At 39.8% G+C, this 27,163-nt stretch overlaps 2 protein-coding genes across 5 annotated transcripts; both read left to right on the top strand.

Moving 5' to 3' along the window:
• Window positions 1–3,576: 3,576 nt before the first annotated feature.
• On the top strand, window positions 3,577–22,323 carry RB195_011157 (uncharacterized protein; the record flags this gene model as incomplete). Of its 4 annotated transcripts, XM_064192461.1 has the most annotated exons (11): window positions 3,577–3,690; window positions 4,651–4,750; window positions 5,042–5,097; window positions 5,157–5,358; window positions 5,417–5,511; window positions 5,581–5,697; window positions 10,056–10,166; window positions 13,845–13,920; window positions 16,305–16,381; window positions 20,377–20,420; window positions 22,311–22,323. In XM_064192461.1, the coding sequence occupies 11 exons, from the start codon at window positions 3,577–3,579 to the stop codon at window positions 22,321–22,323; spliced, it is 1,005 nt and encodes a 334-aa protein (XP_064050042.1). The 4 variants fall into 4 exon arrangements, with proteins under 4 accessions (XP_064050042.1, XP_064050043.1, XP_064050044.1 ...); XM_064192460.1 differs by lacking the exons at window positions 13,845–13,920; window positions 16,305–16,381 and adding an exon at window positions 12,317–12,451; XM_064192462.1 differs by lacking the exons at window positions 13,845–13,920; window positions 16,305–16,381; window positions 20,377–20,420; window positions 22,311–22,323 and adding an exon at window positions 15,743–15,820.
• A 28-nt stretch (window positions 22,324–22,351) lies between these two features.
• RB195_011156 (uncharacterized protein) lies at window positions 22,352–26,052 on the top strand (the record flags this gene model as incomplete). The annotated part of the gene is made up of 10 exons (XM_013435660.1): window positions 22,352–22,432; window positions 22,525–22,635; window positions 22,689–22,812; window positions 22,891–22,994; window positions 23,045–23,134; window positions 23,449–23,585; window positions 23,640–23,775; window positions 24,379–24,462; window positions 25,743–25,848; window positions 25,907–26,052. 10 exons carry the CDS (start codon window positions 22,352–22,354, stop codon window positions 26,050–26,052), a joined length of 1,119 nt encoding a protein of 372 aa, XP_013291114.1.
• Between the last annotated feature and the right edge of the window lie 1,111 nt (window positions 26,053–27,163).

Raw genomic sequence — 27,163 nt, 5'->3', positions numbered from 1 at the left:
AAAAGAATCCTCATACATGCATAGTTTAGACGTTACCTTAACGTGCGTGTAGAACAATAAATAATAATATATTGTTTCAATATAAATTTCCATCTAATTTAGAATAAATGTTATTGCGGTCGTGTCATCGTTTTAATTTGCTCGCTGCTATTCTTATCGTCATAACTTTTTTTTTTAAACTGCCGACACTGACACGCAGCAATCAATCATAATTTCAGCAAACTATGTTTTCAAGAGCAGTATTCTCTTTACTAGTGAACTGAATCCGATGGTGAAAGGTTCGAAAAATCCAGTCTTATCCTCTTATTGGGAGATTCCATAAAGCGGGAACTATTTCCGTCATATTAAAAAAAGATGCACCGGGAAAACGTTCAACAGAAATAGGAAAAAATGCAAAACCTCTTCCTCTCTGAAGATTTTCCATTTGATGAATATGATGAGTATCGCAAAAATTGCGTGTATTTTTCAAAAAAGTAAAGTAGTTGTTGAAATTCACCGAAATAAAAATCACCTCACATTTGCTTTGTCTTAGAAAAGGAGTAATTTTTACCTGCCCGTGATTGGGAAACGTGTGTGTTAGTTCTTGGGATGCTATAAGATTTTATAGGACATCTTGAGTTTGCACTTAGCCGCTTCTACTCTCAAGACTTTCAAAAGTACATTGTGCAACCCACTTCGATGAGCGTTTATTACTTGGTTCGCGAAAATTTGCTGAAGCTCATTGCAACTTTATGCGCACTTTGATAATTCTCGTTTGCGATTTTCCTTTTATTTTAATGGAGCTGTCTGAGGAAATTATCACTTCTTTGAAATGAGGGTTTCTAGAGGCACAAATTGCATAACACGAGCAAGTTTGAATGAATTCTTGCAGTTCCCAGAGTAATTACTAGCATTATCGCTACTAGACATTGCATAATAACCACGTGCTTTTCTTCGGACATATATCGAGTGCAAGCATAAAATAAATGATGAAAACAGTTTAAAGGAACTAGAGTAGTTAGGAGCACTTAGGCTGTTTCCTTAAATCTCTTCCTAAGCACAACACTCTTTCTGAGAGAGACGTTAGCCTTCTATTGTGGGACGTGACTCTGCAATAATTGACGTTATGTCAGAATTATTTCCATCGTATTTGTTGTTTTTTTTCTTTCTAAATATTATTAAATGGGTAATGATGTTAACCACTCTTTATTGTATTTCATATTTTCTGAAACAGAAAGCATGCAGTCTTGGTTACAGTAATTTCTATGCGGGAATGTACTTTTAATAGCATGGGTTCGTTTCCGCAATGTTTCCAGTGTGGGATTTCCCAAAATATCATGGCAAGAAACCCTTTAGGAGGTCTATCGACGGTACTAGCAAAGGAAGTAATTCATCGTTTGAGTAATGTGCCCTCTTTCTTCAGGTTAGAAAAAATTCCCTATTATGTGAATGAGCACCAATAGATTTCATTCAGTCGTTTTCATCATCTCTCTATAATAAGAGTATCCGTAAATAATATTAGGAAGCAAAATCGTTGTATTTCTCTTGGAACTTGAGCTACATCGCTCCGAGGAATCTAATAATGCGCTGCCTTCGTTGCTCTGTTGTGGTGAACATTCGTGAGAGCTCATGTTCGTTTTGTCATCACACTTCTGATTTCGCGAATCAAAAAGCATCAGCTAATTACCAGGGTCTTTTTCTTGTAGAAACCAAACATCTTCTGCTCCAGTGTTCTGAAGTTCTACTTCAGTTGGATATGAGTTCATAAATGACTTGTACTAGGAAGAAGCTGGAAACGTTTCCAAGAAGTTTTTGACTACCTTTAGTGGGATCAGTTAAACTTTCGTCCCCGTTTCTTCTTCTTACTAATCTTGTGCGTACGTGTTGCTAAGAGCAGTCTTCCCGAAGGAGCTCCCGCCATATTTCCGTCCATCCCATGATTTATTCACCAGCGCACAGTCTTCATGTGGACGCTACAAATCACGGGAAGTTGCAGTTTGCTTCTTGAATTAATCGTTGCAGCAGAGCGCCGCCGTTCGTGGGGTGTACATATCGTTGACATCAGATGACGCTTTCCACTGTATTGATTAGCTGTTTGGACAGCTGATGCTGTCGATTCAAAGTTACCAGTTTGCGCAAGATTTGCTAGATCAATTCCCATTATTTCTCTGTTCTTTCCATCCAGAAACAGTTGTAGAATATGATGCTATCCTTCCACATCTCGTTGAAATTGAAGTATAAGTATAAAATGTGTAGTAGTTACACTTGTACCCGTGTAACTCACCTGGTTAGCTAGCAGTTGAGCATTGAATAGTTAATTGTTCGCCAACATCGTTCACTGTTTGCTCTCATGCATTCGTGATGTTCTTACAACCTGCAACGTTTAACTAATATGCAGTCACTTGCATTTGCATATCAAATCATCATCACCAAAATGACTACGAATTTCTACAAAAAAAAGGATATTTCTGAGAAATATTCATTCGGAGGCAACGGCCAGTTTTAGGGGAATGCTGGCACTCCTTCACCAACTCTACTTTTGTGGTTCTCATGAGTTACGAGCAAGTTAAAATCACGGAACTTTTGCCAGAAGGAATGATAAGACCACCTTATGGATGCCTCTGGGAGCAGGGCGTTCTTTGCACGTATATTCCTAATTTATTTGAAGTCTTTTTTATTCGTTGTCGAACTCATTGCTGTCTTCTCCTCCTATCCTCCTTTTATGATATGAAACATAGAAACGGAATAGAGGAATTCCATTCATATATTTTCAGAGTTGTTTATTTATAATTCAGTTTTGTAAAATAACGTTATCAACCAAAAAATTAATGACCGAGTTGTGAAATATCTGTAAATGTGTCATGGCGATAATATCACAAAGCCTCTTTTGCTCTGTTTCTCAGGATCTCTTTTTGAATTTGATCGTCGCTGTCGTCATTCAAATCACGCGTTATTTCCCACATTTGATTCGGGGATCCAGCAGGATGTCAGGAGTCAAACAGCTGTCGTAACAATGCTGAATTGGAACAGCTCTGGTGTCACTGTGGACGAGGCAGAATTCCCCGCCTGAATATGTAGATAAGAACAAGTTTTCCTTCCTGAGCTATGTGAAATCTTGTTTTGAAAGTAGTATTGAACGCAGGATTTTGCTTGAACGGATCGAAAACTATGGTGTTTCTCATTGAATAGGCCAAGTGGAGCCATTGCTAGTGCAATTACTTCATATACATCCTGTAATTAGACACTTTGTCCGTCTGCAAATGGCTCTCCTTCTGTTATATCTGACGTTATGACTCCTCTACCTTTCTGGTGTTCTCTGCTTTATTGATAGTATCTTTCCGCGTACATCCGTGTTCGTTCTTTCATTTTCCGTATATTACTCCTGGGACAAGCGCTTGCTTGCCTGCCTGCTTTTCCTCTTCAGCTATCACTAGCTAGCCCAACCCGGGAGGCGGGGCGACTCGGCAGCATTGTGCGTGCGATTATTTGGCTACACACACACACACACTTCCCATTTTAGGCATGTTCATCGACAGGCTCTGATTCTTGATCCCCGTTCATTCGCAATTGTCCAACTGTGTATTTATTCCTTGAACAATGACTAAGGATCGCCTTAGTGCCCTTAAAGCGGCACAATCCGAAGATGAACAAGATGATGATATGCAAATGGATACGGGCAATGCCCAATACATGGAAGAATTCTTCGAGCAGGTAGCTTTGTACTTTACATATAGCACTATTTTTTCACTTTTGTTTTTCACTTGCTGTTTTTCTCTGGTATTCTTGTTTCCTACGTTTCTTCTTGGCGTCATGGCGTATTTTTCCGTTTACCGCTAGTAATGTCTTTGTTTCGTAAATGATTTCAAATGCAGCTGCTGGGAATTGTATTTTGCCGTGGAAGCCAATGAGTTTTTGCATAACAAGCAAAACCTTTGTAAACGATATTCTTTCTGATTGGTTACTTGTTTTGAAAGACACACATTAAAATATTCTTGCTTTACAGTGGGAAATGACAGAACCAACGATACCAGATGAGTTTAGAAATGCTGGGATGCCGTTATATTAAAACGAAAGAACATGGTTTACTTTCTTAAAAAAAAAACCAAAAGCACAAATACTGAGACAAGAACCCATCAACGCAGCTATGGAGGCCTTTGTGCATGATTGTAGTTTTGGATGCCCATCGGACGCTCGACCGCTTTTCACATGTGTGCATTCGCCTCGGCTTCGTATCGATTTTGGAGTTTTTTCCATGATTTTGGCGGCTACGAGCTTGGTTCGTCCAGCTGGCAACGCGCCAACAGCTATTGCTCCGTGGAGAACGCGCTTGTAATTTGAGAAAAACAGACGGCTGTTTTATTGGTGATGCGTTAGATCTCGAAATTGCATCATTAGTTATTGCCGAGGCAACGTGTGGACCACAATGTCGAGAAAAAATCCCCCTCTACGTTCAAATACGAGTATCTGCTCTTCGCGTTTCTAGCTGTAAGTTGGCCGGTAATGATTTCCATTAAGGTGGATGTAGATTTGACGGGGATGAAAGGCTGCCAAGAATTCCGTCGTCATGGGAACGTCACATTTATTTGAACTTGTTCATAATATGTTTTTGTCTGTAGATGTCGAACTTCGAAGCAGAGTATTGCCTTTTCTGCTCATCTTAAATGGCTTCAGGTCGAAGAGATCCGTGGTAGTGTCGATTTAATTGCAAACAATGTCGAAGAAGTCAAGAAGAAACATTCGGCGATTCTTTCAAATCCTGTCAATGATCCGAGTAGGTTGCCGCAATGCTAATACTTTAATATTCAGTTATTTCTCTATATTTACCTTAACAATTAGCTACTGTATTGCAATGAAATGAGCGGTTTTTGTTTCGTTTGTGGGCAGAATCACGGTTCCCCAGCAAATATTCTCGACATCGCCATCCATGGCATGCGTAGGTGGCTGTAATTGCCTCACTTTGGAAATGTTGTGTCTCGTACACACCGGACTGACGTTACACGGCCACAGCTGAACAAGATTTGTCCCTATGCTTGGACAAAATTTAAAACGAACGGTTTTTCAGAAACGAAAGAGGAGCTCGATGAGCTCATGGCAAGCATTAAACGGACGGCGAATAAGGTTGTCTAATGTTATCTTCCGGTGCTTTGAAACTGGAGATTACGGGGATTGTGCTTCAGGTGCGTGGTAAGCTGAAGCTCATTGAGAATGCAATTGAGCATGATGAATCCGCGGGAGCTGGGAACGCGGATTTACGTATACGCAAGACACAACATAGCACGTTATCACGACGTTTCGTTGAAGTGATGACGGATTACAACAAAACGCAAACGGATTATCGCGAGCGTTGCAAAGGCCGAATCCAACGGCAACTTGACATCGGTCTGACTTGAATGTTTTCCGTTTAATCTGGAGAATAAGAAGCTTGCGGTTATTTTAGCCGGGAAACAAGTTGGCGATGAGGACTTGGAAGAAATGATTGAAAGCGGAAATCCTGGTGTTTTCACGCAAGGAATCATCACTGATACACAACAGGTGCTCTTTTGCTTCGTTCTGCATCTTTTCGACGTCCATTATGTCTCCTTTTTTCGTTGATTTCTTCAGGCTAAGCAAACGTTAGCCGATATCGAAGCTCGGCATAATGACATCATGAAGTTGGAGAGCAGTATTCGCGAACTCCACGACATGTTCATGGATATGGCGATGCTGGTCGAAAGTCAGGTAAACTTGTTCACGTTTCTCGCACGCAATAAGACCGTTTTGTGTCGACGAGTTTGCGAAATATACGTGAGTCCCGATGAACGAACGACGACGAGCTTTTCTACGTGACTGGGTCCGATTCAGCGATCAACTGTAGTTGTTATGTTGTTATTCCTTTGATGGGGTCAGGTGTCATTACTGAAATACAAATGACTGAATGTTTTGTGGGGAATTGGTAAGAGTGGTGAATGTATCAGTGATAAGAAAAAGTGCACGGTGAGCTCAACTCTTGAAATTTCTCTCAGGAGAAATAGAAAAACGAGAAAACGCTTTTCCGGGGACAATTTGAAAGGGAAGCTTTTAGAGACGTACACTCCCACGCGGCCAAAAAACTAATTCTTGTTCTTAAGGTTGCAATTACAATTATCTTAAAAACGGTGAAAACAAGAACAAGAGAAGAAAACTATCGAAGCAATACATCAAAGATTACTTAAAATATTTATTTACGCATTATTATTCTTCCATTTTTTGCGGTATTCATAGTCTTTTTTGTTTTCCTTTTTTAACAGTTGATGGTATTTTATCACTTATTTCATTAAAAATGTGCTTATTTATTAAGAGTTTCGTTAGATAGCAATTCCTTGAAATATGTCTTCCTACGCTATTTGGTGCAGAAACCTTCTGATCTTAAGTTTCTTTTTGTTTTAATTTTAAAATGTACGTTGAGGATTGTACTCTTGTTTTGCATTTCATGAGAAACATCATCAGTTCTGAATTAGGAATGCTTACGAGGCCTTTGTTACATAACTTTTTCTGATAGGTGAAGATTTTTGGCACAGGCTGCGTTTGACGATGCGAAGTTCTCCACCGAGACAGGAAATATCCACGCTCTGACGGTTTTTTCACCCAATGTGACTACATCAATTCACCTGCCACAGTCATGTGATTGCTTTTGTATAACGTCATTTTAAATGACAACGTTTGGCGTAGCTTTTTTACCAATGCCACAGCGATTTTTTCCCATCTGATAGTATTTCAAATCCTAAATCCCAAATATGAAAAAGCAAGGCTTCGCTCTAGGGATTATGCCGCACTTGCGTCATATTTGCGATGCTCACTTGTGTGTAGGCGTATCAGGTGAAATCTGATTGAATTCACTACCATGTTGTGGAACGAATACGTTCCCATGGAAAAGTGCGTATGAACTGGCTGGATCATAGGACGTCTAGATATGTGAAGCCAGAAGTTTTTTTTTCGGGGCAACTTTTCGGAGGAAATGCGTTAGACGTTTTTCCGTGTTGTTCTGCGCAATGGCATCCACTAAGATGACGTCATCAGTGGAGTCTCCAAACGAAGCGAATGTGCATGTTCGCAGCGCAAAATCATTGCTTTTGTCTACTGGTATTCGGCGAAGGAAAAAAAGTGGCCCACATCATCATTTCGAAATATTTCCCAATATTTCTGGCGATAACGAGGGTAGGATTATTACATGAAAGCACTTTGTGTAAGTAAACAAACAGTGTCACCTACTGCAAATGTTATCAGAAAAACATGTCCTACATGGATGGCACTAAAATATAAATTTTCCAGAAAATTTTGTGCTGGTATTGAAACCGTGATGTTGATATTATATGTTACAAAAATTATTTCACTTGTAGCTTGGAGTTGGTTTCTTGTAATTAAATGTTTGAGATTATTATTATTAAAATGAAATGGAAATGTGTTTGCTTTTCAAGTGACGCTAAAGTTTGCTAATCCATTTCATACGTCTAGCGGCACCTGTTGTTTCTCATTCCTTTCATTTATTTTTGCAAGGAGCTTTGATTCTCATAGTATGCGAGGTCAAAAGTCATAGGTATCAATTCCTTTTCATGGTCGCTGGGTTCAATAAGTTGACTATGACCAATTTCCATTGTCCCATAGAAATATATTCAAGAGCTTTTTTTTCGTCTTTTTTTTTTGTGGATTTATGGGAATATATAGAGAATCTGTCTTGCATATTTTGTTCCTTCAAGGAACAATTGTTTGCGTTAGGATTCATGGGTTGGTGAACTTTTGGCCTACAATGACGTTGTTTTCGCCGATGATGCTTCTACCTCCGAAGGGTCCGTTGCGAGCTGGGGCTTTATTTGACGAATTGCCTAGATTGTGACTGCTTTAATGTCCTATAGTGACGCGATGCTTTTGTTCTGTACCCTAGAGCGCTACAAAGAGCCGCGAAAAATTCGCATTATTTTCAACAAAAATTAAGAAGTTTGCCATAAATTCGATGGATGGATGGTTTCGGCGAATATCATTTCCCGGATTATCTTAGAAATCGTCAACGGATGTGCGTGGGGCAAAGAGGTACGGAGAGCGCGTCTCAGCATCGATTCGCGAGCACTGGCAGAGCGATGAATGCATTGCTAGAACAATGACACGCCAAAGCGCGCCGCATAACAAGGCAAGTCACCGCTGCTGAACGGAATGGACTGCGACGGAACAGACATGCGTCGTACCACATTCCCAAGTTCTGTGACGTGAACTCGTCGCAGAACTTACGGCACGGTATAACAGTACCGTAGTATCAATGTGAACGTTAAGGTTCTTTTTTTGCAGTGCTGCGGAGGTAATTTACAACAATTGCTCTATAATTCATGTCATTCGCAGCAATGAATTTTAGCTTTCGAGCAGTATTTGCGCTAGGTGCGTTAAGCACTGAATTGGTGAATCGTGGCTATTGCGGTCCCGCTCGAGCTCAGCACTTTGCAGGTTTATCCTAATCTCGAGGAATGTACGTATATATCAGGGAAAAAATGGGAGCCGTAGATGTTATCGGGAGATGGGATTTTTTGCTTCTGTTTAGGAACAAGTATTTCAAAAAATCCAAGTAGAAAGATTTTATGCGGCTCAGATCCAGATGGAGCTATTGATCCGCGAAATGGAAGTATATTCCCAGGTGGAAACACTGTGTACTGTGCTTTACATCTAGGTTCCTATCAGAAATATATCTTCACTGAAACACGTTTTCTTGTTGATTTTACACTTTCTTTGCATTTTCTCATAGTAATTTTTAGTGTTACAAATTTGTAGCCATCTGTATAAGTTGATCCAAAGTCATTTGAAAAACGTTATTTCGACACTTGTGAGATTGCATATTATTGTGGCTCTGGAAGAAGTACGAAGAGTAAAAAAATTTTAGAAAAGAGAAATTTTGATTCCTGAAGTAGTTCTGCTATGAATCATGTCATTGTGAGGAGATTAGACGGTTACCCTTCGGGAAATCCAGAAACGTTCAATTCAGAAAATTCAGGTTTTAGATCATTTACTTATTCATCATCGAATAAAATCTTTTAAAACTGAAAAGCAGCATCTTTGCAGTTGCAGATATGTTCGAAGCGGTGTTCGTTAAATAGAACAATATTTTCATACACTTTACAGATTTCAGACGTTGTCTTTTTCACTGGTTAAAGGCAACCACAATAGTTTTTACTTTGTGGATTTTTCTGCTGAAACATCTCGCAAAAATGCCAAGAAATAGCTGCACCATCAATAGAAGTTTTTTTTTAAGCGTGATGAAATTCTTTCCAAGGACGTCATGTGAAGTTCATCACAGAAACCCGAAGTAATCAGAGCCTTCCAAAAAGAAAATTGTTGGACATTGTGTAATACACAAATACATAGCTAAGTTAGTTCCAAGCGCCTATACAGTTTAAAATTGACGATAACATTATCCTCAGGGTTCCTACCTTGAACGGATTTCTTCTCGCGGAAGTAATTGCTACAATAAGACCGCTACAGAATCTTTTGTACTGTAGCGAACGAAGTGCATCCTTTTTAATTCTGCGCAATACCTTTTTTGGGCAAATCACTTAGATAAGATATACCCTGGGGCGCCACCCTGAAGTGGTAACCAAAATTTTGATACATGGAACGAGGAGAAATTAAGGCAGTTGGTTTTGCTTAGCTGACATTGATCTCCTTACTATTCAAGACCGAAAAAGTTGAGTACTTTTCGGAGTTGCACGCCTAGTTTTGCGAAAATTGTTTGAAATTTACCGCTAAAAAATTTGAAGTTGGGTTAAGTATTTGGAATAAAACATCCATTCAAACTAAGATATCTAAGCGCTCATTTGAAAGCTTTGGGGACTGGTGTGGTGAGTGAATTTCAAGGACATGAGTTGATTAATTAACTTTTGCTTTCGATAAGCTGCTTCTGACGTACATAGCTGGATCGAAATTCAGCGCAGCTACTGCAAGATTAATCTTCTTTACTCACAAAAAACTTGGAAATGGAAGAGATGGCAGCTTTCTTGCTGTGAAAACGTTTATGTGCTGACACTTCTCTCCAAATGAATCCAAAGAAAGTGCTCAGCAGTTACTCGATCTTCGTATTATAGGGAGAAATGGTGGATCGGATCGAGTACAACGTCGAACATGCGAAAGAATTCGTAGACCGAGCTGTAGCAGATACGAAAAAAGCCGTTCAATATCAGAGCAAGGCTCGACGGGTGAGTATTTTCCGAAATCTACGAGAGATGACGTTGCTTGGCGGTTCTACCGCAGTCTCGTAATTCGGATGCACGTCAAATGTTATCATTGCGTTTGTGGTGGTGGTTTTCGTTGCTGTTGTGCATGTGTAGCTGACCAATAACGCATCCATGAGCATGGTTGTCAGCGCAACTTTCTTTTCGTGGATTCAATGCGAGTTGCACGAGCCTATTACATTTGGAGGAACATGGATTCGCGCACGCACGTGCGGAGGAATTCTTTTCTCACGATCTCGTTCGCATGGGGGATTTTAAAAAACACTGCGATGTGTTCGTTCTATGCGTTCGTCAGTTCTCATTTTGTCGCCTAATCCGTGGATATAGACATTGGAGACATGATCGATTGACGCTATCTTGTACGCGCTTTCCATATCTGCGTCTTGGCACTTTCTTGATCTCTCCGTGGGTGCTGCTTACTCGTTCGAGAAAAGACAGCTGGAGCATCGAAATGTGCGGGAAGTCAAAGCTAGCGAGGTTGACGTCGCTCCAATGCGAGTCTATGACGGAATCATGGGTACTGTAACGCGACAACGACCGTAAAGCAACCTGTAGTTTGTCCTGAACTGTAAACGGACTCAACGTTGTACACTTAAGGATATATAGGTGCTCTGGAATGCCAAACAACAAAACCGCACGTTTTATCTCCATGCTCTTCTCATACAAATCATTATACTTGTCACCAAGAGAGGAATTGATGGCGAAAGGCAGCTGTACCATATTTTGAAGTACATCGTCATTTCGCCACGTTTTGTCGAAACAGTAATGGATTTTTTTCTTGGAAATCTGCGTAGTTTATTGCAAACAAATCTAACTATACTGCCACAGAGCGTTAATGGTGAAGTCTCTGTGTGCTCACCAATAAGGTCGCCTCTTTTAGTGATTCCGCAGTCTAACGAAGGGAATTTGCGGGAATTTTCTGTTTTTATCAGGAAAACAATAGAAAGAAATGAAAAAGATGTCATAGGCTTCCTCATCAAATCTTTCGATACTCAGAATGGGTGTGAATTTTGAGTAGTCTCTTAATCGATGTTTTTAAAATTCTACAAGTCATTACAGCCTTACTGGAAATGTTTGGTTCCTGCTTTTGAGGTCGAAGAACGTCGACGTAATTTTCACCATTCTCAGATTAGTTGAATAGAACAAGAATAGAGTGGAACTTTTTCGGAATCTACAAATCCACGTGCAGAAATGATTTCATGCTGAATTGTACGCGTTTTCATTCAACACGATTAGATGCACGTGCTCAACTTTTGGATGCTTTTTCCATATGAACTGAAAATGTTTCGTTCGATAAGGTTATGCTAAGTTTGCTGTTGATACATAACATCACTGGTTTTATGTATTGATAGATTTCCTTTACGCTATGTTACTCGGCCACAGTAGACAGCGCCATACAGTGTCGTGCACTAAGAACCTACAAATGCTCGGAAATCTTATTTCAGTCGAATTTCCTTCACTCACTTTTCAATTTCCTTCACTTGAAATGGTCCTATTTTCCTCACAATGGATTCCACGTTTTCTTCCTTAAACGATTTCATCAATTGCAGATAATTCGTCCATCTTCTTTGATCTTTCATTTTCCTACAAAAAAAGGTTCTGCCATGAACTCAGCGCTGAGAAGCTCTATTAAGCTTCGATTTGTTTCTCTTGATAATTAAAAGTCTCTGGTCAGAAAACTTCTTCGGCTGATTGACAATTGTTTGTCTTGCGACATGAGACGGTTTTTTTCTTCGAATTCCTGGAAAAGAACCCTATTTGTAATTTATGTTGCGTTAGGTTCTTCAGTGGATTGAAGTGAACCTAGCAGAGTTCTGGAGAGGATTCATCACATCTGTTATATTGCAAAAGCCACCTTTATTATCACCAAATGTTCTGGTAAAGAGGATCTATAATTTATTGCGGATTGTTATTCAATTTTTTATTAAATTTCATTAATAAACGTGGGAAAGAACAGCACAAGTGAAGGCAGCAGGTTAAAGCATTCATTAGGTGAGTGGGATGCTATAGCCATCTGGATGGACTAGAACTAAATCACTAACATTCAATTAAATAAGTTCTCTGGAAAGGTTGATAGTGTTTGGGGAAATGCTGCTAAATGTTGTGTATTTCAGAAAAAGATCTGCATCATAATAACAGTAATTGTTATTCTATTACTGGTTATCCTCGGGATCATAATTTGGGTGGCCACCGCTAATGCGGCCACTCCAAAAATAACCGTTGATGGGAACTCACAACAACCTCAAGCCGTGAGGTCATCTGATTCCTCTCCGAATTCTGTTCGAGCGCAATTGAACACCTCTTGATGTAGTACGGGTATATCACAGAGTATGATTCCGAGTATCAGTTATTCCATAATTTATTATTTTATAAGTTGATATAATGAGGTAATTTGGGGGTAACATGTAGTTCAACGAGAATTCCTAGTCCTTATTCATATTGTTCGCTCACATATCGTCAGACTACGGTATTGTGTCGCGTTCTATCAGGTGTTGTACTGTGATGTTGTTGCGGATGCCTTTCAATGTTGTGATCACTTTGTCCGTTGTGCAATTCGTTTCATCTAATATTTACTTTCCATAGCCAAGAATTTGCATTTTGTCATCGCATGATTGCCAACGTATGTTTGGTTTTCATTATGTGCGGCAATCTCAGGAAAAGAAAGGAAAAAAACTGGGTATAGAGGTAATAAAGCCGTGAGAAACTTTTCTCAAACGTCTTAGTGCGCTAATGAGCTTTCTTCAACGAAAATAAATTATCACATGGAGCCCTAGAGTGTGTGTCCATATTTCATAGCTTTACAGAGTTCTTTGACGCAGTAGAATAGACCATTTGATACCTTGAAAAGGCTATAGATACCAGTGAAAGTCTGATTTTTTTTTTTTTTGGTAATAGAAGTGCTAGATGTGTTGCAGCTTGACTTAAAATGAGGAAGAGTTTGGAAACTTGGAACTTACACCGCACATTTTTCTTGACTTACATCACTGAAAATGGATCGCAGACAGCTCACGTAATTCTGCACTAAGTGTAAACTTTGCTCCAATATACCATATTCTTGGAGCTTTTTTCTCTCTTCGAAATCTCAATGCTGTTCAGTAATTTCTTTCATGACGTATAAAGTCAAAGTTTTATTCGAAGCGAGTAATCCTAGTGACGGTTTTTATTCCTTTCGGAGACTGAGGCAAATCACGGTGGCTGTAGAAGCATTTAAGATCAAAATTCTTCACCGGTTTTACGTTTTCATCGTATCTATGTGGATTTCTTAGGCACTTATAGTCTATCCTGATATTCTGCGCGAGTTTTACTAGTTAGAATGAGGAGAGTACTTTTTCTGATTGTCATACGTAATGAAAACCATAGTACTGTTGATACCGATGAAGTATCCTTATGAGTTTGTGAGGATAACTGTGTTTGTGTATGTGCCACAAAGAGTTGTTCTGCCTGTCTGAGCATTTATCGACGTAAATTCACATCGAGATCGTTGACTCAGTAGAAGTGTTGTGGTGATCCCATTTCTGGATTCATTATTACCAATAAATATTAATTTCACCGATTGTGCCCACAATGCCACTGTGTTGTGCTGTACCGCCGTCGTCGCTGAGTGCTGATTGTCATACGTTCCTATAATTAGTTCAATTTCAGAAGAAGATCATAATCCTCATCTGTGTCGTCATCCTCATTGCTATCGCAGCGCTAATTATTATGAGTTTCATTCCTGGTATATAACATTTTTGTGCCGAATGTTGGTGTGCTTGCTACTAAAGAAGAATCCGCATTTATCCGTTGGTGTGTTATTGTTCTATAACAGAAATGAACAGTTCTCTCAAAAAAAAAATCCGTGTGTCTTGTCAATTATTTAGACTTTTCTTCTTCTTAGCAAACGTAAGTCGATCTGCCGTGTTCTCCTTTGTTTTTATTTTTGTGTTCAGGTGTCATTGTTTTAATTATCGGTGTCGTTGTAAGCAATATCCGCTACATTTGTTACGTATTTTGTCCCTTGCCTGTTTTTTTTGCTTCTCTAAGCTGAGATTTTAATGTATTACGTACTGGTTCATGTTGCGGCCAGCTGTTGGCCGGCGACTGGCTTGATGGTGGTGCTCGCACCATGAACAAAGGCCTGCGACTGTTCTAGACACCGCTTGGGCTCTTTCACTGCCGTCTCTTAATCGGTTTCTTGCCTCTTCATCATTCCAAAGTGATATCATCTGCATATTCTTCGACAACTGCATGGAAGCGTTCTTCATAGGACCAATTTGCTTTGATTGTGAATGCTATTACTCTTAGTTTTTTATTTATTTCATCAAGAAATATTAGACTTTGGAATTTTGTCGATATAATGCAGTTCTGGTGCAAACTAGATATAGTTCGGATCGATGGTTTTTTTTTTTCAAATCATCAATGTCAACGATGTCTCTATCGTGGTTAGGCATGGATTCCTTTATTTTTCCTAGTATTGTTTTCGATTATTTTTTGGTGTAGTTGCGGACTGCGAGGGTACAATCGGATTAGTTGCCCTCTAACTCATCTTCGTTTCGATTCTGCAACTGGGATTTCCTTTGGAAATTTATGCCTGCTGATGACGCAGACAGAAGCCTCTCGTGTGTTTTAGTCGGAACTCTTCTAATGGTTATTTTTAGTTGCTGCTTTGGAGTTTCCTCACTGTTTAATTTGTTGGAAATGATAATGAAACGGGCTCGAAAGCATCGTAACCACAGTTCGATATAAGATATTCGATTTCTCAAAAAAAAGTATCTTTCGAAAAGTAGAAGGAAATTTGGTTCCAAATTGATGAACAGGTATGAACCTGAACCTGAATGACAGTTGCATGATTAGAATCCTGTTTGGGCTACATAAGGTCGAAGCTAAGCATATGTTCAACCGAATGAGCACGGTTCGCATTCGGCTGGAATTTGTTTTCAACTGGGATTGCGCTCACTCATTTGAAATCGATGTATCCTGTAAGTTTTGAGCCTCATACGTGGATTAAGTCCAACGAGAACGCTCTTCAAAATGTGCGACAGTTTGTCCAGAGGTGGAGGGTTGCGATTACAAGAAGTCACACTGGGATTAAATCAGAAAGTTCTCAAGTGTAGACCAAATAAAATATTCTTGAAGTGATCATGCTACGTGCAGTTGTAGTCGAATGTACAGGTTAGATCAGTGACAAAGCACACTGTGTAGCGTTGAGTGGGAACTTTGGTTCTAGGACCACTGTGTTTAGGGCTATTTGCTCTTTATTTGCTGAATTAGACGTGTTTTTTTCCTCTTCTTTAAAATTAATTTCATCATCGAAATATTGTCCATATTCGCATATAAATATGATCTCCCATTTTCTGGATTCTACATCCCACTCGAGAAATAAATATTATTTGTTTTGGTTGTTAAAACGTTTTTTCTAATCTCCACTTCGTAGTCCCGTTTTTAATTCATTGTTCGCACCAACTATGTTATCGATCTGGACAATGAATACGGTTTCACTCGAGGAATAAATAAGAGCTATCAGAAGCAAGGTGTTTTCGGTGGAAATTGTTTCTTTTCAGAAGAAGATCTGCATTTTGATCACGGGTGCTATCATAATAGCAATTCTCATAACGTTCCTGATCCTGTATTTCAAGTGATATGAGTCGGTTCGAATACACCGCGGATAGATGTTTCTCCTCTGGATCTTCTGGATTTTCCAGTGATACTCTCTGTGATGTGATAAAAGCCAAAGTTATATGCCATTCCTTCAGATTTCTATGATTTTACAGTACGAATACATTTCCAAGTTTCCCAAGTTTGATTTCTGCATCAAATTACAAATCTCTATATTGAAATAAAGAATTTTTTCGAGTAGAATGTTTTTCAGGCCGAGTTTTTGTCTATGAGTATTTATTAGATAGAAAGTGTTCTCATTATCGTTGTTTTTGCGGATGTTCAAACTTAGTGCAGGGGTTTCATTCCGGTGTTCGTTTAATACCATCGCTCTTTACTCACGAGACAGGATGACGATTGTAAGGGGAAGTTTTATAGGTTTAGAGTTTGATTTGGTGATTTTTTTAAACGATGACATAGAACCGATAGTTCAATAATGTAAGGGCAAATCAATGCTCAAAATTGCAGTAGAACCCATTCGATTTTTGTTCCCAAAGTGTGGTTTCTTCGATTTCGTTGATCCTGAATACGTCACATACAAAATGGTGTGCTTGACCCACTTTCTGAAAGCAGCATTCCATTACATATTGAAAAGACATCTGTTCGATTAAACATACACCCTAGTCAGATATCTGCAGTCTCCGTGATGCTGTCGGTTATGCCGAGGGATCTACATTAGACCTGTGGGCGGTGAGATACTCGCACATCTCGAACCTTGATGTGGAAGCAAACACCTCAGTTCTTTGGCACCCAACAATACCACCCACCCAAGAACGGTTTAAAACTCGAAGATGAAAAGTTTTGTGCGTAACTGCGCATGCAATTTTGCATGGTAAATGAATTCTTTCCTTTTTTCTTTGGAGGACGGTCGACCGCTTCTTTATTCTTACTGTAAAATGTGAAACAATATCTGCGAAAACTTCTGAATCACCTTAAAACTCTGTGATCGATGATACGCTACATCTTCATTTAGATATTAGTAACAGAGCAACACCCTCAACAGCGACTATCAGGCATGCATAATGTCTCTCCATAATAAGTGGACTGTTTTTTTTTTCTAGGTCGCTTGATGAGTAGCTATGCGTTATCCACCATTGCCGTTATTTGGTGAAACTTGGGATGAGAATTGTTGCAGATTTTGAATTGATTTCAATGGGTTGGCTTGTGGCAGACTAAAGGCTTCAAAAATAAATGCTCGTAACTACTCATTGACAGAGCTCAACTGTTTGCTAAATTCTCTCGAAAATCTGTTCGTATGCTTTTTTGAGCAGATATTTTTCTTATGCCTGGAACTTGGAAATACGATATCCAGTTGTGCAAACACATCTGAAATGTTATTGAAACATTTTTTCGGTGCGAACGGGGACCAAACTCGATATAACTGCGTTGCTAAGAGTTCTGTTCAATAGATGACTGAAACGTAAGGTTGAAGTTCAAAGTATCAAACCACTACTGGAATAAGAAAAGTAGAGCCACGTCCTTAAAGGCATTACCCCACGAATCTGAGGTGGTACAGATTTCAGGTAGAGTATTGGTATACGGGATGGGAGACTACGGAGAGGGAGGTAATTCCGTCCATTTTTTGCTAATTGCCGTAAAAAACGGCCCGGAAGATGCGGCGCCGCACAAGGCTGGCGCGCTCCAATCGCTCCAATCGAACAAGGAGAGATGTGCGGAACCATCCCGGTCTCCGTAATCTATAAAAATAAATCGTATACGGATACTCCACCTGAAATCTGACCACCCCAGAATCGTGGTATGCTGCCTTTAAGGGGCTGTAGGTCGAATTGGTCTTAGCACATCACTGCTGAACATTTATCTCGCAGTTGCCGTCAATTTTTTTTAGCATATTAACGCCATGACAGAATTCATCTACGAGTTCGATCGGTTGTCATTGCACTCTGATTTCCGTCGAGCGTAATGAGGAGATCCACATGCGCTTGCATTTTTTTTTCGGGTCGCAATACTTTAGTTCTCAGCTGGTTTCGATTCCAAATTGGCTGCAAGCCGATTCAACATAATCCGCTCTAAAAGGTTGTGCATTATGGGCAGTTACCTTCCTCGATAATTCTTGGGTTCCGTGGCAGATAACTTCTTGTGGAGAGGAACTATACATTGAATGTCTTGATGAGTTAGGTATTCCTTCGCTTATCTATGTAAACGGCATTATATTTCTCATTTCACAAATCCTACGCATAGGAGGAGACTTTAGTATTTCCGAACTAATTCCACCGTCTCTGTCAAGCCTTCCATTCTTGATATTTGGTCATTTCCTGCTCATAGAGGATACGAAGGCTCCTAACTACACTAACTACTCTAACATTGTTCGGAACAAATGAATACCTCTTTGTCTTGCCGCTGTACTGTCTTACTCTTAAGCAGCGAGCATAAACTTCGATCAGATTCGTGTCCTCCTACACCTTTTCTTCCGTTATTGATGTTCACTGGTTGAAATAACTAGGGCGCAGGCGACATCGTCGGTGTCATCAAGTCTTCTTGGTACTTCAACATTATTCGACGTCGACGGAACTTCTTTCTGCGTTCCTCATCTTTCGCACCTACCATGACGATATTCGGTGCAGGTGGAACTGCATGACTTCTTTTTTGGAAGCGTCAAGGTGAGTGAACCGTCGGAACTTAAGCAGCGGTCGGAATCGAATGCGAAAGCCCGAACGGGTCTACATTTCCATTCGTCCTACAAATGAAAGTTCCCTGTTGGCACGTAGTCGCGTTATAGCTGAATGGTTGTTATCTTCTGCTTGCACTGCTCTTCAGATGTTAAAAGGGTTGGCCCTTGTCAGAACCTGGTTGATGGCGTGGTTGATTCCCGATTGAGCGTGGGAGTGGTTGTGAAGTTCCTCAGCTCGCAAAGGTCCACCAGACGATTACCGTTGCTCGACAATTGCCTCTCGAAGTAATACCAGTTTTTGGCCACGGTAAATGCAGATATCGGTATCAGTCCTAACAGAGCCGCTTGTTCGTGACAAACAACTGTCAGTCACTATCGAATCGAGTTCACTCGATCATCTGTTTCAATGATCGAGTGTCGCGAGTGTTCTATGTTACGAACAAGGTGTCTGTTGTCAAAGTTGTCAAATATTCCCTGTTCCTTTTAGAATTTTGATCTGTTAATGTACGGGTCTCTGCAAGGTTGGGAAAAGGTTTGCTGGACAATGGCACCTTTTTGGAATGCCTGAAGAACTTATGCAACATAACAGGACAGTTGGTATAGCTCGTACGTTCACAAATCTTATACTCAGATGTCTGATTGTGTTAAATGAAAGTAGGGCCATCACGTGCAGGCAACAATCAGATTTGTATACGGGACCCCAATTTTTGTTGTTTCTAGCAATCATGAATAAGTTAATACCATGAAGAACATAGAATATGGAAAAATAAACGATTGGATTTGCAGAGAACTCACTGAAATAAGCGACATTTTCTAGATGATGAGATCAACACGTTAAAACGTGAGTGGAGATCATTGCACGCGGCAGACAACGTGTTAGAAACGGTCAAACCCTTTTCAAATCGCGTGCAAAAAATCGTGTTCGTTCACGTAAAATCACGTGCTGCCATGAAGGGGACTGATGTAGAAAGGGCGCGACTTTACGCACACAGCGGAGGCGTCGAAATCAAATCAGAAATCTTGATTTGTGTTATACGGTAGTTCTTCTGACTAGTTCTCATCTCAGATACAGTTATAGGTGAATGCGACTTCTCATTCGCTTCTTTCTGCCCAAGTGCTACTTTTTCTTCCTTTATTCCTTAAACATTTACATCTACTTACTATTTTCTATCGGCAAAGTACATTTAAAATGTTGCTGCATGCAATTCTTTTCTTCTTCCTCCATTTTCGTGCTGAATTTTGCCAAGTTTAAAAGCTTCACCCCACGAATCTGGGATGGTGCGGGTTTCAGGTGGGTTATGCCCATACGAGTTGTAGACTATGGGGAAGAGGGTGATTCCTTCCATTTCTTCCTAATTGCCATAGAAAAAGGCCCAGAAGATGCGGCGCGTGCACAAGGCTAGCGCGCTCCAATACAACTCTTCCTAGGAAATAGCGCCCTGGGACGCTCGGAGCCGCATCTTCTGGGCCGTTTTTTACGGCAATTAGAAAGAAGTGGACGGAAACATCCTCCTCTCGATAACCTACGACCCCGTATAGGCATAACCCACCCGAAACCCCCACCACTCCAGATTCGTGGGTGATGCCTTTAACAAATCGATTACCGCACCTTTTTAACTTCAATGACATAAGGGGGCAAGAACGTCACTTTTGATCTCTTGGATACTACCACTCGTATTGATCCCAGTGACGGTATTTTTTTATTGCCTCCTCTCCACTGCGGTAATTTTTTTAGACTTCTTTCACATAAAGTGTTTGTGAATAGGATTACATACGTAATTACGTATTTTCCCTTACGCTTAAATGAATTCAACCTGTCTCCAGGTCGTATTTTCTTCACTGTGTTAAATTACTCAACGGAAATGCATCTATTTCAGTCCGATCTGACATCAACTACATCAATTGACCAAGAAGACCCGTGTAACGCGTTCTCCATTCATCGACGTCGTTATATTGTGGGTTGTTTTCTGTTCTTTGTTTCTTTTTTGCATTGTTACTTTACCCTTTGCCTGCGTTCTATACTAATTACGTTGATTTCTTTATATTTTCTAAAGGACGCTTTGTACGGATGTGCGGCTAGTTTGTATATAGTCCAAATTGGCTAAGCACGTTGTATTTTATAAGGCACCTGTAGTGTTAGAACTTTTCTCTCATCCAGAGCAGCGAAAGTCATGGTTAAACGCACTGTAAAAATTTTCTCCTTCTAGTTCTGGAATATAAAAATGCTGGGGATTGGTGCTGAAAAAAGGATACACTACACAGTTGTTATTTTTTCCATTATCGTAAAATTTGTTAGTTGTAGGATTAATCATTATTTCATTGCAAGTAATCACTTCCAGAAATAAGAGCGCGGTTGAGTGTCCCCTCTCTCCAACTAAATTTTACCTAATTGAATTGAAACTGAATTCTTAGCGATACAAGTCCTGCAAATTACTATTTGCAATACTACAAAAATGACGATGTGGTCACAACAGATGTCGAACTCGGCAGCCACTACTTCATGAGAGAAATTTTAGATAAGATTCACATACTTCTTCCTCAATCTTGGATCATCTTGAATAACATTCTACGTTAACTTTGATGGTCTAGTTCCATTCACGAACGCAGATTTTTCATTATACACCTACAACATGTACAGCCATGTATCAGCTATCGGCATGTCATTTGAAATCTTGTTTTATTTTATTTGCTCTAGCTTTTTTTTCGCTCTTGCAAGAGTTTGCGGGTATCTTCATATTATATCTTCCCTATCTGTATACCTCTATTTTCTCTCGAGCAGCACAAAACCGTCAAATTTCAGTAGTGCCCATGTTCGACTGTCCTTGAATCTTGGCATGATTAATATGTAGTTTTGATTGATTTGCTTGAGCAAGCCGAAAAAAACAAGAGGTCAAATTGTGCTTTGATATACTTATTAAGAAGTTCTCATCATTGGATCGACAATATTAATGTTGTTTTGGCAATCTTAATATTTTTGTATCTCTTAGAACTCAATATTTTGTTGATCTCATTCAATATTATGATAACGCGCCACCTCATCGGCTCAGCCAGTTTTGCCCACTATTCTGGGGTGGTACGAGTTTTCAGGTGCTTTATACCTATACAGGGTCGTAGATTGTGGAGAAAAGGGTGATTCCATCCATTTCTTCCTAATTTCCGTTAAAAAAAAACTTGGAAGATGCGGCTTCGAGCATTCCGGGGAGCTATTTTCTAAAGGGAGTACTGTTGGAGCGCTCCAGCCTTCTGTGCGCGTCGCATTTTCAGGGTAGTTTTTAACGGTGATTAGGAAGAAATGGACGGAATCACCCTCTTCCGCAGAATCTAAGACCCCGTATAGACATAACCCACCTGGAACCCGTACCACCCAAGATTCGTGGGGTAGTGCTTTTAAGGTTGAGAAGTGAATAATTCTGTTCATAGATTTTCTATTAGTCCGTGTACAAAGTTTCGACCATAGGTGGGATACGGAGAGGCAGTACACTGCTCAGGTGAAGGGGGACTAGCTCATGGGGTGCAGTTCAAGTGAATAGGGCACAACTGTACAAAAGTGGAGAGGGTTTTTTCGCCTACCGTCCAAAAGTGAAGGAGGTCCCTCCAACAACCGTCCAAAAGTGAAGGGGGTCGGAACGCCGGCTCGGACTATCGCATCTATGGATCGGAGCAAAACCTCTGACTATCGCGTGTATGATTTCAACTTACTCATCATAGGTTGGAGCGTAGTTGACGAAAATTAGGAAAGCCGAAATTGATGCACACTTTTTCAGTCGGACATAAATCGAAATGGCAGTTCTTTAGTATCGGATGCTTAGTTTCCAAGGTCTTTCATAAGAAATTTGTAATTTCAGAATAAACGGCTAGATCAGTTTTCTTATTTTCCATTGGTAATATGGACTTCACAACATCCGAAATGGATGATCGTTCTAAACCGTTTGACTTCGATGTAACACACCGCGATCTCATTCATCAGGTTGGATCCTTAGCGCCAAACTCTGAAACTTACCTAAGAAAATTGTTCCGATCTGCTCTTGGCAAAGGCTTTTTTTCTTATATTGGATTAAGGTTGCCTTTGATCATCATGGTCGACGTCTTGCTACGTGTTCAAGTGATATGACATTGTCCGTTTGGGACCGAACACCTGAGGGAGCATGGATCAAAGCAGCTAGTTGGAAGGTCCATCTTCTTCTTTATTTGCTTGTTCTCGCTTTAGTTGTGCGTGTTTGTAGGTGCATGGTGGTGCTGTCTGGAGAGTCGTTTGGGCTCATCCCGAATTTGGACAGCTACTGGCTACATGCTCATATGACCGCAGTGTACACATATGGGAAGAAATAAGGAGCGCACCAGGAGCAGGTTAGAGTTGACTTATTCGTGTCTTTGGCTCATTTTCTGTGCAGTAATGCTGCTAGTTTAAGTACTCTTTCTGTTCAGAAGGTCGTAAGGGTGCTCGTTGGGTTCGGAAAGCTTACCTGACCGATAGCAGAGCGAATGTTACTGATATTGCGTTTGCTCCTCGACATCTAGGCCTATTGCTGGTAAGTGCGGGTGTAGATTGTGATGTATGATTTGATAACATTTTGTTAAGGCGACAGTATCAGCGCAAGGTATTGTACGGATTTACGAAGCAGCCGATGTAATGGATTTATCAAGATGGTCTCTATGTCACGAACTTCAGGTATGTTTATCAATTCTAGATTTCCACGACTTGTAATGTAATGGTATTCGCATTTATTTGTTTCCAAAAAGTTTATTGGGATGTGGAAGATATCAGGTTTAGTTGAGTACCCGAAAACTTGTTTATATTGTTTTTGATCTTTAGCAAATTAGCTTTTAGTTTTTTTTTTGCATCTGGAGAATTTGTTTGTAATATGCATGAATATGCTGAATTCGCTTAGCCGTATCAAGGCCTAAACTAACAACAGATGAAATTCCGAGCAAACGTATTTTTCATTTGTGAGTTAGTTAAGAAATTAAGTTAGTTGAATTAAGGCTTTCTATACAAGATGCGGTAGTGTGGAGTGGAGTCGATCTCGGATACATAAACCTCTTCTTGCTGTTGCCTCCGACGATAAACGTGCAGAAAATGATGAACGTGTCGTGATCTATGAACACAACGAAAATTTGCGGTATGCTCAGTATACTTCAAAATAATTGTTGAATTCATTTATATTGTTTTGCAGGAAGTGGCAGCGAGTAATTTCGCTTCGGCTAGATTTAGCTTTCCCGGTGACTGATCTGCGCTTCTCTCCAATTGCTCTCGCTGATTCGCATCAGTTGGCCGTAGCAGCTGGAGATGTGCACGTGTACAGTATCAAGGTAGTCGATCATGTCTTACTTATTTATTCTTACGGCCCTATTTGTTCCTTTTCATTATTAGTGCTATTTGTTTTTGATACTCTACTCAAATTGCTAAGAGGTAGCTCCTATCACCATTCACGAAAATAAGTCATTTCTACAATACTGTGACTTCCCTAGCTTCTTTGCTCTCTTTTTCTTCGACAATGTTGGAATCCTATTATGTAACAAAGATATACATTAAATACTACAAAACTACTATGCCTTTATTCCAAAGTTTTTCCTTGTCGTCCAGCGAATCTTTGTCTCCAATGGTTTTTTATTTGATTGTGCTTTAATAAGATCATAGAAAAGTTCCTATAGATATGATTTCTTTCGAACATGCGTGTTTCTTTATTTTGAGCAATTGGTCAAATACTTGTGTTCCTGAACCTTTATTGTGCTGTCTCCTTATATCGGTACTCTCTGTACAAGCTTAATTGTTAGTTGTTGACAAATTTATTTTCTCTTTCAGTTAGCTCCTTAATAAGTTTTCCTGGTTTTTCTAGCAATTTTTTGGTTATTGTTCATCTATCAATAGCACTATGAATAGGTTTTATTAAGCCGTAAAGATGCCGTTTTCAGATCCCCGTATCAGCTTTTGTTGATGACGACAACGGAACTCCAGAGAACGTACCGACTGATGCAACAGAATACTCGGCGAACAAAGTTTGTTTGCTTAGTGCTGTTTTTCAGTTCTATATTTTGGTTCCATGACTCACTTATTTATTACATTGATTTCTTCTTTTATACGTTTTTTAAAAAGCAATTTCATTTATTGCAATCGCGTTGTGTGAATGAAAAGTATGTTCCGAAGCAGTGAAAGGATGCTTATATTGAAGGTGTGGGTAGGTTGCTACGCTGCGCGTCACTAGTTAAAGATGAGTTTATTGTTTATTGAGGACACCCATTCCTTGAACATTCGTATGGTAGGTCGACAGCTCATCCTCGTGCTACAGAACGTAAGAAATCCTCAGTCGAGGTCCCTTTTCCCAAATCTAGAACCCCTTTTTTAGAACAAGCTTACCACGTTTCTTGGTGAAAAAACGTAACCTAGAACGATCGAGTTCATCAGGAGCCCTGGACAAACGGTTCGAGGACGTAAAGGCCCATCAACTTTTGCTATCTTTGACCGGCTAAGCACCACTACGAGAAGATAAAAAGAAACATCAATAATGATGATGAAGATTTTAAAAAAAGAGTTAGATCAAATGGCGAAAATCCAGCTAGCTAATATCATGAAAAAATAAAAAGAATAGAAGGAACTTCGAAAGAAAAAACACGGATGGACCAATTCTTTTTGTGATCATTGTTAGAAGAGTGATTTGCTCGTAGTCTCTGAAATAATAAAACTTTCTAGGTTTTGCTCATACCAGGAATAGTAAGAACATTCAATTTGGATGGTTTATTTTTGGATGTCTTCGATTTTGGACTACACATAACTTTAGTAGGAAGTAAATTTATGCAACGCGCATCTCTGCAGAAGATAGAGTTGAACATAGTTGAAAAAAAAGTTTTTGCCTGAGTTTAGAACAATGCAAATTAATGTTACATGTTATTTCACTCGTTGAATAGAAAATCCAATACCTGTTTGTCTTTTACTTCGTTCCAATTCGTTGGATTTGAAAACCCAGTACTACATCGTTTACTATTCGTTTGCATTTCAAGACCTTCAAATTTAAAACGCTGTCGAGTTCAGGAACAAATATCGTTGTTATCTACTTTCTTCAAAGACCATTTTTACTCTCCTAAGGAACTTTGAAGATTTCTTCGAGTATTTTTGAAAGGGTTTTGTAGCATTAGAAATCTTCTCGCGTGGCGTTTTATTTAACCTTGCTGGCGATTTTAATGTGGTGTTGCAAAGGTTTTGGTATTTCGTTGACTTCAATTTTTTGAAGAGAAATTTGTCTTATTTTTGTCCCACATACTTAATTTAGCTTTATTTGCAGGTTGCTGTTCTTGGCGACGAACGTCGTGCGTGGCGCATCAAATACAATGTTACTGGGACAGTACTGACAGCGTCAAGTGGCGATGGGACCGTTCGAGTTTGGAAAGGTCAGCGGTCTGATCTTCGATCTACAACAAAGCTTGGCGTTTATCACCCACTTTCCAGCAATGTTCGTAAATCAATGGGCTCTGTTAGCAGAAATGTCGTCAGAAGACTATCTGGAGGAAAGGGAATTAATAAAGGTGAAAGGTGTACTGTCTGAGGCGGGACGAGGCGATGGAGAAGCATATCAACGGAAGACCTACTACTAGTTTCTTTTTTTTTACTTCATCAAACTATTCTCGCCGCTATCCAATCACGAGTAATTATTTTTACGCGAGTGACTTTTGAATCTAATGGGTGTCCCTGTGTTGTTTTTCGTCGATCTGGTTATTTTGATGAACGGATTTTGTTGTAATGTTCGTTGTGCCGTTGCTGAATGAAGCGTTCACGGTCGACCTTTCTCCAACAATTCTGTTCGATACCGATTTGAATGTTTTCAGTGGTGTTTAGCTTTGCCACAAACAATCACTCTGTTCTTCGTCTATTTTTTCGTTTTTATTTCGTTTTCTCTTATCCCACTCCGATACCAATATTTCGTCGAGGTAACATGTGACGTTTATGTGGAAAACTCAGAGTTGTTTTCCTTGAGAAGCGATAACGGAGCCAGAATGCCCACACTTCTTTCCGGTATCTCTTATTATCTAGTTTCCCAGATTTTAATCGGCGTTGAATCACTACTTTGGGAATTTCTGATGGGTCTTTCATATTCTGTTTTGAAGACGGTGCACTCGTGTGCGCTTGGGTCCTTGTATTTTGCAAATCTGGTACTATACTACTAGGTTGGAAACGATAATGAAACTCTGTTCGAAAGGTGGATTTTCCTTCAATACAGATATCGCTATCAAAAGGATCTCCTATGTAAAAATATGTTGGAGAAATGTTTGAGGCTAATATTAACTTTAATATTGAAGCTTTGACTTGAAGCTGGTTAAAGTTTCTTTCGACGTTTCCTTCATAGTTTCCTTCAAGGTTTTCGTTCGGATGAAGGTGAATTGCGATCTTGACCGCACTTTCTTATCGGTCTTGATCGATAAGAAAGACAACTTACGCAAGGCTCTACCGTTGGATGTAGTTTGATTAATTGGCTAATACGTCGTTTCATCATCACTCAGTGGCGCCCTTATTTCTCGAAATAATCAAATCAATCGGGGCCCTAGGGCCTAAGCATTAGTCTTACAGGATCTATGACATGTAAACTTAAGTAACTAAGAGAAAAAAGTCGCCCCCTCTCCCTACCCACTCCTCCTCCCAACGACATTTTCTCCGAGTTTGGTTCAAAGATGAATAACTGTCTGATTTCGCTCTTCCTTCCTTCCTGTT

Source organism: Necator americanus, chromosome III, assembly GCF_031761385.1.
Source record: "Necator americanus strain Aroian chromosome III, whole genome shotgun sequence".
NCBI classification, from domain to species: Eukaryota; Metazoa; Nematoda; class Chromadorea; order Rhabditida; family Ancylostomatidae; genus Necator; species Necator americanus.
Note: the sequence above shows the minus strand (reverse complement) of the source record. Positions and strands in the feature narration are given on the sequence as shown.